Source organism: Gopherus evgoodei, chromosome 11, assembly GCF_007399415.2.
Source record: "Gopherus evgoodei ecotype Sinaloan lineage chromosome 11, rGopEvg1_v1.p, whole genome shotgun sequence".
NCBI classification, from domain to species: Eukaryota; Metazoa; Chordata; order Testudines; family Testudinidae; genus Gopherus; species Gopherus evgoodei.
The window spans coordinates 36,046,482-36,060,919 of record NC_044332.1 but is presented as its reverse complement, the minus strand read 5'-3'; the positions used below and the strand labels follow the sequence as shown (position 1 = coordinate 36,060,919).

The 14,438-nt window shown below is 36.9% G+C and overlaps 1 protein-coding gene across 1 annotated transcript in view; it reads right to left on the bottom strand.

Moving 5' to 3' along the window:
• TTN (titin) overlaps nt 1–14,438 on the bottom strand; it is a 308,951-nt gene that overhangs the window by 127,742 nt on the left and 166,771 nt on the right. Inside the window, 21 exon segments of the mRNA XM_030580102.1 lie at nt 156–239; nt 531–614; nt 938–1,024; nt 1,678–1,758; nt 2,021–2,098; nt 3,957–4,040; nt 4,293–4,430; nt 4,644–4,727; nt 5,621–5,701; nt 7,859–7,939; nt 8,152–8,232; nt 8,957–9,040; nt 9,717–9,797; nt 9,979–10,062; nt 10,279–10,362; nt 11,510–11,590; nt 12,262–12,624; nt 12,852–12,935; nt 13,152–13,235; nt 13,454–13,531; nt 13,977–14,060. Of these exon segments, the coding sequence (XP_030435962.1) occupies nt 156–239; nt 531–614; nt 938–1,024; nt 1,678–1,758; nt 2,021–2,098; nt 3,957–4,040; nt 4,293–4,430; nt 4,644–4,727; nt 5,621–5,701; nt 7,859–7,939; nt 8,152–8,232; nt 8,957–9,040; nt 9,717–9,797; nt 9,979–10,062; nt 10,279–10,362; nt 11,510–11,590; nt 12,262–12,624; nt 12,852–12,935; nt 13,152–13,235; nt 13,454–13,531; nt 13,977–14,060 (2,070 nt within the window).

Sequence of the window (14,438 nt, the reverse complement as noted above, 5' to 3'; positions counted from 1 at the left end):
TCATCTCTTTCTATTCCCACCCCCATACATGTACCACAGCGTACACAACAAAAACAATTTACAAATCTCACAGCAGAAAAAGAAGTGTATGTTCAAACAGTACTCCAGAAAATAAGACAAAGATTATTTATGATTTCATCAGTGATGACATGTACCTTTAGCTGGTGGAGGTTCTGGTTTCTCAGGCTCTTCAACTGGTACTTTTTCTTCAATAACAACCTTCTTTGGCACCTCAGGCACTTTAAAAATATTAATATTAATACCTTTCACTATGAGAAATTTCACAAATACGTTCAAAGTATTAAGAACAGAAAAATCAGCATAAAACACAGAGAGATCAACAATGTTAAAGAGCCTACCATATTCCACCATCAGTTTGTCTCACTTAATGTAATAAGTAGGTTTTACAAATCTCAGCCAACAGCAAGAGATCAGAGAAAGGTTTTTGCTGTTGTCTCTAAATAATGTTCAGAAGAAAAAGACTGTGATTTCCTGCCATTGCTTTTTTTCCCCACAATAATGACATGTACCTTTAGCTGGCGGAGGTTCTGTTTTTTTAGGCACAGCAACTGGTATTTTCTCTTCTGGGACCACTTTCTTTGGCACCTCAGGCACTTTAAAAATATTAATTTATTTTTATGTTAAGAAGTATACATACAAAGAGTTAAGAACAGAAAAGCTGCAATAAGAACATGAAACAGCATCAATGATGTCTGGCTTAAAAGTCTGATCTTACACAGAGTACATATACACTATTTTACTCCACCTGTTGAATGAGAATGATTTAAGTATAAAGAGAAGAGAATCCCCCAAAACAAAATGTATAAAATTGCAGATTACAGTGGGAAAAAAGATAGCTCAAAATTAATATTAAAAAAGTTACAACAGAAGAAACAAGATAAATTACTGCCATGATTTTATCAATGGTAATGTGTACCTTTAGCTGGTGGAGCTTCTGGCTTTTTAGGCACAGCAACTGGTACTTTTTTCTCTTCTGGGGCAGCTTTCTTGGGCACCTCAGGTACTTTAAAGAAAGAATATTTGTTTTGGTTGTTATAAGGAATTTTACAGATTCGTATAAAATGTGAAGAATAAGAAGAAAACAGAGATTATGGAGATCATCAGTGAAGCCATCAGTTTGACACACATATATTGGTCTTATCCTCCCTTCCACTAATGTAAGCATATTTCACTGTTATACCCTGTACTCTTCAGTACTTGCTGGATTTGTTTCTCTTTCGTGGTTAAATTATTCTGTCATTTTAGATTGCCATTTGGCTATGGCTGACATTGTCCATTCCACATATCTGCCCTTTCCCCCAAACATTTCTCATCTCTACAACTTCTTTCCATCCACCTCGACTGAAGCCACTTGGGCCTGGGTCATTCAGTATGTGCCTTAAGACTCTTTAATTCTCTTTTGACCTGACCTTCTAATGTTTGCCTCAAGGACCACCCTCTTGCCTATTTTGTTAGGCAAATATCCTTAACAACCATTAACACTGATGAGAGTTATGGTTAAACAACAAAGAGATTAGAGCCATCAAATGAATAGATTTCTCATAATAAAAAATAAATAAGGCAGGGTGATGCTTACTTAACATACAACATTTGCAAGAACATGGCAAATATCATTTCTTCCCCACCCCCTGTTGTTTTAGCTGTGGTGAGATGTACCTTTGGCTGGTGGCACTTCTGGTTTTTTTGGCACAGCAATGGGTATTTTCTCCTCTGGGACTTCCTTGGGCACGTCAGGCACTTTAAAGAAACAGCATTACTTTCTGTTACATTTCAGAATTTCCAGGGTATGCAAATTATTAAGAATAAAAAGAGCAATCATAAAAGCATATCAGGAACATTGGTAATGTCAAAGAGTACTTTGTTATACACATAACTCAGTGTGTTACTTCTATTTAAGAAATCTTTAAATGAGAATAAAAAAACAAAACAAAACACAACCATTAATTTCCAAGAGGAAAAGATATTTTTTCTTTATAACATCCTCACTGTTAGTATGTACCTTTAGCTGGTGGAGGTTCTGGCTTTTTAGCAACTGGTATTTTCTCTTCTGGGACAGCTTTCTTGGGCATCTCAGGCACTTAAAGATATTAGTGTCTTTTACTTTTACGAATTCCAAAGATACATATAAAATATTATGAACAGAAAAGTAACATAAAACAAGTGGACATGAAAAAAACATTAAAGATGCTAAATATAAATACCAGTTGTTAACACAAACATTCTGTACAAATTACAAAGAGATGTTTTCATCACAAAATTTCCATTGGCCCATCATTCTTCTAGCCACGGCATGGTTGCCAGAGCTAGTCACAGGAACTTAAGTTGTTCTTATTTAGTCAATTGGTGGCACACCATCCAAATTGGCAACTATAGAGACTCTCAATTGACTGAAGGAATCATAGCAACTGGCCCAAGGGTCTTCTGTTGCTCCCATGCAAATCAATAACCAAATATCCACTAATATCAATGTGAGCTTTATCAAATGGGAACTTTGCAATATTATGATCTGCTGGCTGTGGATGGATTTGATGGCTCTTGTGAAGGTATTTACAATTACTGTTATTGGGGTACCATTTGAGGCACCCCTCAAAATACAACACAGGAAAATTTCTAATGAAGTTTTTTTTGTTATGAGTCACAAATAAAACTGGATTCTAAATGAAAAAGACTTTTGAAAACATGTTTAAAAAAGGATAAGAAATGCTAACATTAAAGAATCATTGTGTTTTCCATAACTCCCTCGACTTAATAGATTAAGTAGGGAATGGTAACATACATATTCTGATTTATGATATTGAAATATAAAAATGAAGAATTGTTAAATGGTAAGATTCAGATCTTTATTTGCTATATTTGAATGACTTGTAATTAAGGATAGTGAATGAGTATAGATAAGATGACGAACATTTAGCACAACACGTTGCTTGGCATAAATGTGGTTTTGCAAATTACTGTTTTGCATAGAATTTCTGATTTGTTTTAAATGATATTTTTGATGGCACACAATACGTAATATGTTTTGTTGGAAGATGTAAATCAGAGGTACATAAACATGTAATGATAAATAAAAACATCCTTTTTCTGGGAATGCTAGGAACAGGATGACACAGAACAATGTGACCTAGAAACTGCAAAACCAGCAGAAAAATGCAGAAGCTGGGTTATTGAAGCTTGGTCATGCATAATGTATGCACATAAAATGTACATTAAAAATAAAGGGTTTATGTGGTAAAAGCCAATTGGATAAAGGTTAAATAATCTGGAATATGGAAATGTATAAAAAAAACTCAAGGGAACAAGCCTCAAATAGGAGAAACACTGGACCAGAAACTGAAGAACAGGAATGCATGATGAGACCAGGAGATCAGAGGAGGTGACAACCATCGCGGAAGATGGAAGGACTTCCTAGTGCTCTGGAATGTGGTAACTTGGGCCCCTACTAATTCCATCTTGTCTGTTATTGTCTGTCATAAACATATGTTCAGACATTATAAGTGAAAATAATTCTGTCTAAAATTGTATAAATAAAGGAAAAAATTGATTAAGCCTAAATTGGGTTGACTTGTGACTCAGTTTCCCTATTTAAGCCCAGCAGCTGTGATATTCATATGGTGTGAGTAAGGATTGCCTGTATGTGGGCTTAGAGATATTATTTTTATTAATTATAATACTTAATACAATTTCATCCCTTTCTCTTTCAGCCAGTTGTCTGACATCCTTTTACAGGCCTTGGGAATGGGAGTTACGCTTGCATATCTCGGGGAGAAGAAACTGGCAAATGAAAAGACTTTACTAACTATTTGATGATGACTCTCCCCCCCAAAAAAACAGAAAAGAAAGAAAAGAACAAGACAGGATAAACCTCAGAAATATAATGATTACCGGAGAAAAGAAAGACTATTTTTCATCATGATTTCATTTATGATGCTTTATACCTTTAGCTGGTGGAGCTTCTGGCTTTTTAGGTACAGCAACAGGTACTTTCTCTTCTGGGACAGCTTTCTTGGGCACCTCAGGCACTTTAAAGATATTCATTTATGTTAATTTAGGAATTTGGAAATTCCAAAGGCATATGCAAACAATTAAGAATAGTAAAGAAACATAAAGGACATACATAACATGAATGATGCCAAATCCTGATGACAGTTTGCACACAGAATTTACAAATTACCAAATGATTACAATTTATGAATAAAGTCCTAGACAAAGAAGATTTTTTTCTCTCAGCACAAGACTCTATTTTATATGCAATTTTATCAATTAACATATACCTTTGGCTGGTGGAAGTTCTGGTTTTTTAGGCACAGCAAGGGGTTCTGGTTTTTTAGGTACAGCAGCAGGTTCTGGTTTTTTAGGCACAGCAATTTGCACTTTTTCTTCTGGGACAGCTTTCTTGGACACCTCAGGCACTTTAAAGATATTAGTTGGTTTTAAGAATTTATAACATATAAGAAACAGAGATGCAACATAAAACAAAGATAGACAAATTGGTAAAACAGGCAAGGAGCAATTAGAACCAACACACTGACAAAACATATTAAACATGAATTAAACCATGCATATGAATAACTGTATTTTTCTGGAATTCATTGCTTTGTAAATTCCTTGAAGAGGTGATGTACCTTTAGCTGGTGGAGATTCCTCTTTTGTAGGAATAGCAGCAGAAATTTTTTCTTCTGGGGGAATTTCCTCATAAACCTCAGGTACTTTAAAGATATTAGTTTTCTTTTAGAAATTTCATAATTACTTACAACATCTTAGAACAAAAAGACAGCATGACAAACAACAAATGTAGGGCCCTATCTTGCAGTGGGATACACAAAGCTGCTCTTTACTACTTCTCAGAAGTAGGCCAATTGCCAGTAAACATGAAACAAACCCCATGAAAACAAAAGTCTATTGTCTGGCTATACCAAAAGAAGGACAGGAGACACTTGATATGAATTTAATCAGGCTGCAACTTTACTATACAGATTTCTGGGACTACCTGGCATATAAAGTGAACAGTGCAGGCAAATCCCTGTTTATTCAAATAACTATCTGGGCTTCCACCAGCCCCACTTCATTTTCCATCCAGGTCCCCCAACCAACTCATGGCTTGCACCTTAGCATCTACCCTCCCTTATAGGAGGGTTAAGGTGGGCTATAAGAAAGAGGGGTTGTCTCCCTACCGTACCAATCATAACAGTCTCCAACTTCCCTCCTCCGTTCTGTTCCTTTATCCAGCACCTCCTTTTAAGTCCTTTACTAGGCCATTTATTTGGTTACTGGATGCCTTCTTTATGGAGTACCTGCACTGGACATCTGCCCCACACTTACAAAATAAGTGGCAACATATAGCTACCACCTTTTCTCCTCACCAGAAAATGTCCTCATTGACACTCACTGTGCGAAAGGTAAAAAAAACCTCCTTCCACCACAAGCAACATGGTGGTGAGGGAAAAATTCCTTCCCCCATCCCTTAAAAAGGAGTGACTAACACAATGGATCCATCAGGGTTTATATCAGACATAACATTAATTACACATTAAAAGAGGTTAGAAAACAATAAATGAAGAGATTTTTCTGCCCTTGAAATTCCGGTCAAAGGTTCATGTACCTTTAAAAGGTGGAGCTTCTTCTTTGAGTGCATCAATAGGTACTTTCATTTTGGGGACAGCTTTCTTTGGCATCTCAGGCACTTTAAAGATATTAGTTTGTTTAGGAATTTTAAAAATATCAACACAGAGAATTAAGAAACAAAATACAAAGCTTTTATAAAATAACAAAAACCTAAATTAATGATATTAAACTATGAAGACTAGTGACTCAAATTTTCTGGAATTCACTGCTTTGTAATTTGAGTGAAGAGTTGATGTACCCTTAAGCTGGCAGAGCTTCCTCTTTCCTAGGCACAACTGTAGGTACTTTTTCTTGGGGGATAATTCTCTCAGGAACCTCAGGCACTTAAAGATATTAGTTTTTCTTTAGACAATTCAAAATTCTTACAAAAGCCTAAGATAAAAGCCAAACACAAACTATGGACAGAAACAAAGGATACTAACAACACACAATATTACCCAAGGTCCCTAGCATTCTGCAATACTGGATTTTTATTGTTGCAGAATTATAGAACAATAGGACAGGAGGGGACCTTGAGAGGTCATCTAGTCCAGTCCTCTGCACTCATGGCAGGACTAAGTATTACCTAGACCCAGGGCTGGCGCTACCATTTAGGCAGCCTAGGCAATCACCTAGGGTGCCAGAATAATTGGTGGGCGCCGTTTTGCAAGAGGAGGCGGCAGGCGGCTTCGGTGGAGCTGCCGCAGTCGTGCCTGCGAATGGTCTGCTCCTCGCGCAGCTCCAGTCAACCGCCCGCAGGCACCACTGTGGCAGCTCCACCAGAGCCGCGGAGCGCTGGACCCTCCGCAGGCACCACTGTGGCAGCTCCACCGGAGCTGCGGGACCAGCGCGCGGGGCGGCTAAATTGCCATCTGCCTAGGGCGCTCAAACCCCTAGCACCGGTCCTGCCTAGACCATCGCTGACAGATGTTTGTCTAACCTGATCTTAAAAATCTCCAATGATGGAGATTCCACAATCTCCCTAGGCAATTTATTCCAGTGCTTAATCACCATGACAGTTAGGAAGTTTTCCCTAATGTCCAACCTAAACAATCCTCGCTGCAATTTAAGCCCATTGCTTCTTGTCCCATCCTCTGACATTAAGTACAATTTTTGTCCCTCCTCCTTGTTACAACCTTTTCTGTACTTGAAAACTGTTACCATATCCCCTCTCAGTCTTCTCTTCTCCAGACTAAACAAACCCAATTTTTTCAATTTTTCCTCATAGGTCATGTTTTCTAGACCTTTAAATCATTTTTATTGCTCTTCTCTGGACTTTCTCCAATTTGTCCACATCTTTCCTGAAATGTGGCACCCAGAACTGGACACAGTACTCCCACTGAGGTCTAATCAGCATAGCGTAGAGTGGAAGAATTACTTCTTGTGTTTTGCTTAGAACACTCCAATTTACATTCCAGTATGATGTTCGGTTTTCTTTTTTTGCAGCAGTGTTACACTGTTGACTCATCTATGACCCCCAGATCCCTTTCTGCAGTACTCCTTCCTAGGCAGTCATTTCCTATTTTGTATGTGTGCAACTGATTGTTCCTTCCTAAGTGGAGTACTTTGCATTTGTCCTTATTGAATTTCATCTTTTTTTTTCCAGACCATTTCTCCAGTTTGTCCATATCATTTTGAATTATCATAGAATCATTGAATATCAGGGTTGGAAGGGACCTCAGGAGGTCATCTAGTCCAACCCGCTGCTCAAAGCAGGACCAATTCCTAGAAAATTATAATCCTATTCTCCAAAGCACTTGCAACCCCACCCAGCTTGGTATCATCCGCAAACTTTAAAAGTGTACATACACTCTCTGCCATTATTCATGTCATTGATGAAGGTATTGAATAGAGTCAGACCCAGCACAGATCCCAGGATCCCCCTTGATATGCCCTTCTAGCTTGACTGTGACCTACTGATAATTACTTCTAGGAACAGTTTTCCAGCCAGTTATGCACCCATCTTGAAATATGTTTTTTAGGTCTGATCCTGTGTTAATTATTCATACAAAGTTAAGGATTTGTGGCAAAAATCAATTATACCACAGAATGAACTTGTTGCAGCAGCTTGTGCCTCAGAATTGTATTACTGTAGAGTCTACCTCTAAGCCAATGCAGTAAATTGAGGGCCTTGGATATCTCACACAGAACATTAAATCAACTTTAAAAGAGGCTAAAACAGAATATGGTGAAGATATCTTTTCTTTCATTAAAATTCCAGTCTGAGCTCATGTACCTGTAATTGGTGGAGCTTCTTTTTTAGGTATGGCAGCAGGTATTTTCTTTTGCTGAACAGCTTTCTTGGGCACTGCAGGCACTTTAAAGATATTAGTTTCTTTTAAGAATTTATAAAATACAAAATGTAAAGAACAGAAGGGCAATGGAAGACATAGATGGACAAGACTATCAAAGAGTAGTTAGAATGAACACATGAATTATTTGCATGGAACCGGATATGGATCATGAGGATGAATAACTGTAAGGTAGTGGAGCTCTTTGCTTTATGAATTGCTTGAACATGTGATATACCTTTAGTTGGTGGAACGTCCTGTTTTGTAGGAGCAACAGGAACTTTTTCTTCAGGGAGAATGTCTTCATAAACTTCAGGCTCTTTAAAGATATTAGCTCATTTTAGACATTTCAAAAATATTTGCAAAACAAAGATTAGAAAGACAATGTATAATGCAAACATGCAGACACATAAAGCAACATAACTACCTGAACACATGCATAAATTAAGGAGACATCATCAATTTAAATATCACTTTTGCTTCTATCTGATTTTTTTTTACCTACTGTTGCTGCAATACCAATTAAGATTACTAAAAAAGATTGTGTGTGTGTGTGCGTATAGGGTTATAGGATATATATTTTTTCTCTGTTTTTCCAGTTAGTTTAATTTTTATATTGGACTGCACTTTTTTTATAGTAAATTTCACAGTTTCTCCTGAGTAGTCAGTTATGCCCAGGAAAGCACAAAGCTTTACTCAAGACAGCTTTTAAGCTGCACCTACTCAAGTCCCATCAAAGTTAAACATTGCATAAATGCTTTCCTGAATCAGAAGCCGAGCCTATTTATTTGTGAGTCTTTCCCAGAAAGTAACATAGGAAAGAAAAATATTTTAAAAATAGAATAATATGATTGGAAACAAAAGGCATAGAGACTCAAGAGCGGTGATGGGGATGTGTCTGAAACTAACTGTAAATCATTTTTCTTTAAATTTAAATTTGACGGTGTCCCTCTAATTATGTTGAAAACAGACTGCACTATGAAGCTGATTGACTAATTCTCTGCAGTTTGTTACTTTGTAACTCCAGTGAAGAGCTGATGTACCTTCATATGGAGGAGCTTCCTCTTTTCTAGGAATAATAGTAGATACTTTTTCTTCAGGGACAACTCTTTCAGGAACCTCAGGCACTTTAAAGATATTATTTATTTATTATTATTTATTAAAGATAAACACAACAAAGAATAACTAATAAAAAAGTACTGCCAAAGTCTCCAGTACTCTGCAGCTCTGTAGGAGCTGATATTATTCAATTACAGAGTTAATACCACAGATTTGAATGATTTGAAGTGTGGTCCCACATGGAATAGATTCCATTCACTCTTTTCCATTTGTATTTGCCCTCCTTTCTTTCCAAGATACAAGGGACTACCTTGAGTTATTTCAACTTGATATCTGTGGCACAACCAGTTTTAAATACATATTTAAAAGCCTTCTTTACAAATAATGTGTATAAGTTATTTTCTAACATTTTCAATTTAAACAAATGTAAACAAAATTCACTTATATACTTCTAGCACTAAAAAGTTTGGGGCCTAATATACTTCTAGAACTAAAAAGTTGGGGACCCCTTTCCCCCTAATTTCAAGAGAGTAAAGTGCAGTTACTTTCCAGTTCACTTGCATGACGCAAGTGAAGTGTTTGACTCAGAATTTCTTACTCCTCATTACAGAATCGAAGGTGCTGCAGGATACTAGGGACCTTGGCTATATCACAAAGAACATCAATTACACTTTAACGGCTGTTAGTTAGGAGTGAGATAAAGATGAAGTATTTCCATAAAATTCCAGTCAAAGGTTCCTCTACCTTTCAATGGTGGAACCTGTATTTCAGGAGTAGGAGTGGGTGGTTTTTCTTCAAGGACAGCTCTCTTGGGTATGGCAGGCACTTTAAAGACATTTTTTAACTTTTAGAACTTTTAAAGTTACTTAGAGGAAGTCAGAAAAAAGAACAGCAAAGCCCAGAAAGACACGCTTGTCAAACAAGTGAGAATTAAATGCTTCTTGCAGGACATTCATGCTGATGAAGATATGAGAGAAGAATAGGTCTAACTATAGTTTTCATGTACCTTTAGCTGGTGGAAGCTCCTTCCTTTTAAGAACAGCCAAAGTTACTTTCTCTTCCTGTACAGCTCTCTTATGTACTTCAGGCACTTTAAAGATATGGTATTTTTTTAGGAATCTTACATATACTACTTCATAAGTCATTACGAACAGAAAGACAACGTGAGACACAGGATCATACTTAATTAGGACAAACAAAGAATCACTGAGACAGAGTATATTCCTGTTTTACGCAACAAACAATGAAGATCAAAGACTTAAGTAAGAGTTCATTGTTTCATAATGACAACAAAGAATAAAGGTACCTTTAGCTGGGGGAGCCACTTCTTTTTTAGGAACAGCGACAGGTACTTTTTCTTCTGGGACTGGTTTCTTACGCAGTGCAGGAACTTTAAAGACATTGCTTTCTTTTAGGAATTTTGCAATATTTATATTATTTAAGAATAAAAATGACACAAGAAACCAAACATAAAATTTTAATTCAACAGAAAATGTCACAGAAATTAAAAGAACATGAGCACACAGCGTCCTATGTCAACTTTATTAACTTGTTAGCTGGTGGCCATGCCTGTGCTTCCTGATTCTTGGTGTGTTCAATCTCCTTTCAATACACATGACTAACTCCTTATTGGATTAATTTCAGATTGGGATGGACTTTTAAATAGTCCTTTTATACAGATTATGAAATATTGCATGAACTAAAAAGTCGTATCCTGCTATTGATATGCAAGCAAAACTCCCATTCAACTTTAGAAGGTAAATCCTACACTCTAGTTTTGGCCTCAATTTGGCCCCATTAAAGTTAATTGATAGTTTCTCAGTGACTTCAGTAAAAGCTGGATCAAGGCCTAAATCCTTATCCAAAAATGCCTCTCACTGACTTTCAGTAGGATAATTTGTATGAGTAAGGACTAGCAGATTTGGCACAAAGGGTGTTTTGTGCAAATATGGCCCTATAGTGAGAACAATATAGAGCTCTGGCCTACATCAGAAAGTATGCTACCTTGCCAATGGCAGTACTATCCCTGGCCTTCTACTGTATTAGTAGAGCATGATATAGGGAACAGACCAGGAGTGAAATCCTGTTCCCATTGACTTCAATGGGGCCAGGCTTCCCCCCTAGAATTATAGCTATAAGTGAGAAAGATCCTCACTGTTTTTGAAGATATGGGTAGAAACTGTTCACTCATTTGACATGAAGAGCGGAGGGTGAAAAAAAGGCTCAACAGATTTGAGGTTACTCATCAGCAAGGAATAGAGGGGTGGGCCCTTGTTTGAATAAATTTCCTACCTTTCCATTCCTTATATGTCATACAAGGATCCAGAAGAAAATTACCTTCTGAGAAAGGATCTGCAGGGCTTTGTGTTTTAAAAGAAATATTGTTGATTTTGTATCTTAATCCTAATTTTGACTCAATTGGCAAATAAAAACTCCAGTCTTAATGATCAAATAGTAGGAGGGACCTTCATTATTGGAAGTTGGGATTCTGGGGAGACAGAGGGTTCAGTTTTAAATTTATCCAGTAGCTGATGTACCTTTAGCTGGCGGAGCTTCTTTTTTAGGAACAGCAACAGGTACTTTTTCTTCTGGCACAGCTCTCTCAGGCACTTCAGGCACTTTAAAGACATTTTATTAGGGATTTTTTTAAGTTACTTGCAAAGATATAGGATCAATGTAAGACATGAAGAGCAAAGATCACATATTTGTAGAACCACGTCCTTATCACACACACAAATATAGATGAGAACAATTACTGTGCTCAAAGTTATGTGAGCAACTGAAAGCTGAGGAAGATCCTTTTTCAGCAGGGTGGGAAATGATCATTGTCAAAGCACTATCTGGTTGGTATGGGGAATTTCAAATTATAATGATGGGAAGAAAGGTTCTAACTAAGTTTTAGCTGCTCTATGGTTGAAAATTATTGCGGGGCAAAATGTTTCTTAAAAGGAAATAGTGCTGCCACTCATAATTATACTGGATGTAGACCATAGTTGAATTGCATCATAAGACAGCCATTTATGCAATGTGTAAATTGCTCTAGTCACAGTGAAACAAAATTGTCTTTGCTTTTGAAGGCTCAGTGGGAGTCTTCTCATTCTACCCCCAAATAGGTTTTCTGAAGTGCAGGAGGGGAAATGGCCCTCAAGTTGAATATCACCACTGACTACAGACACAGAAAGGAGGACTGAAGACAAAAATCACAGACTTGAGTACTGAAAGGAGGACTGAGCATGAGGGGGAAACTTGACATACAGACTTAACAATGAAAAATCATGATTTGGTGTACCTATAGCTGGTGTGACCTCATACGCCTCTTCAGCCTTCTTAACCTCCTCATGCTTCTCATAGACTTCTTCAATCACCTGAACCTCTTCATATTTCTCATAGACCTCTTCAGGTTCAGGAACCTCCTCATACTCCTCAATCTCTTCTGGCTCCAGAACCTCCTCATAGATCTCTTCAGGCTCTGGAATCTCCTCATACTCAATCTCCTCATGCTCTGGAACCTCAAACTCTTCTATAGCCTCATAGGTCTCATATTTCTCATACTCCTCATACTCATATTTGTACTCCTTCCCTGCAGGAACAGGGGGAGCAGCAGGAACAGGCACTCTCTCTTCCTGGGTGGGTTTCTTAGGTATCGCAGGAACTTTGGAGATAGTATTATTACTGTTACTACTTTTAAAGTATTGGAAATGACTTATACAGAGTAAGACAAAAAGAGTCAACAGAAAACCACATCTTATAAATACAACAACAAGAAGTTTTTGTAAAAAGGAAGAGAGATTCTATGAAAAGTGATTACATTCCAAAATATTTTAGGAACAAGTAAAAGCAATAGATCTTTTGAAGAAATTCAGTAAGGTGTGTCTCTACCTTTAGCTGGAGGAACTTCCTTTGGTTTAGGAACAGCAGCTGGAACTTTTTCTTCAGGAACAGATCTCTTACGTACCTCAGGGACTTTAAAGATATGGGGTTTTTTTTAGAAATTTTAAATGGTTTAACAAAGCAATACAAATAAGAAAGTAACACAAAACAGTTTCACGATTTTGTAGCACAACAATTAATCTTCTAGACAAGAATACACAGAAATTTGACAGAACATTCAGAAAACGCTGGTGTTAGAATAAATTCAACAATTTTAACAAATATGATAGCTGTCAAGGGTGCATGTACCTTTCACAACTGGAGGCTCCACTTTTTTAGGAGGAGCAACAGGTATCTTCTCTTCAGGAATAACTTTCTTAGACACCTTAGGCACTTTAAAGACATTATCTGGTTTTAGTATTCTTGTTACACAATATCAAAAACAATGTCCAAGCACAAAAATTTACAAACAACAGAAATATAAATCTACAAACAAATATCAAAACACAGAAGTAACACAAGGCACATATATTAAAATGCTTTGTATAAGAAGTTGAATAATTCACATTATTAGTGTCAGTGTTCATATTTTCATTTTTAAGCTACTGTACCTTTAACTGTTGGAGCCTCAACCTTTTTAGGAACAGGTACTTTCTCTTCAGGGACAGGTTTCTTAGGCACCTCTGGCACTTTAAAAGACATTTAAGTTTTAAAATTTCATTCTCAAGCAACACCAGAAAAAGAAAGAGGACATAAAATTCCAGGACACAATAAAAGCAAGAACTGAGCTAAAGAACATACTGTAAGTGTTTTTAAGGTGGAATCAGGTTACAAACAACAGACCCTTTCTGTACAGGGACAGATTTTTCACCCAACTCAAACGCTTTGCAGATGTTTTCTTATGTTAGCAATCTGAGAAATTGTATACATCAGAAACAGAAGAACAACACAGATACAAGAATACAAATGCATGGGACAAAATTACAACTGTATCTTGTAAGGCCTAATCCCAGTGAAGTCAATTTCAAAACTTCAGTGGATGCAGGCTCAGCCTCAGATTGGATGTTAGTGCGGTTATGGAAAATGTAAGGGAATAATAATACTGCTTATTTGCCTTGCAATTAATTCATGTACCTTCTGCAGGTGGAGGCTCCATTTTTTTAGGAATGGCTACAGATATTTTTTCTTCTGGGACAGGTTTCTTTGGCACCTCGGGCACTTAAAGATATTATTTCATTTTAAGAATTTCATTTTTAAGTAACATCAGAAAGAAAAACAACATAAAACACAAGGATACAAACTTGCACGATAATAATCACTGATACAAAGAATATTCTGTATGTGTATTTCATAGTAATGTTACAGTGGAATTGGGTTGTAAGGATCAGCTTGGGTAAGTTTCCCACTGATGGTTATCTACGACACATCATTACCAATCAAACAGTATTAGCAACACATATTCACATATTACAAAAAGGGAGGACATAGAAATCCTTTTGGCATCTTATTTTGCATACTAAGAGCTACCAGTGTGTTTGCTTTCTAGTTTAGCTGTAAACCACTCTGCTGAACGGGCATAAATTGTTCAACATCATT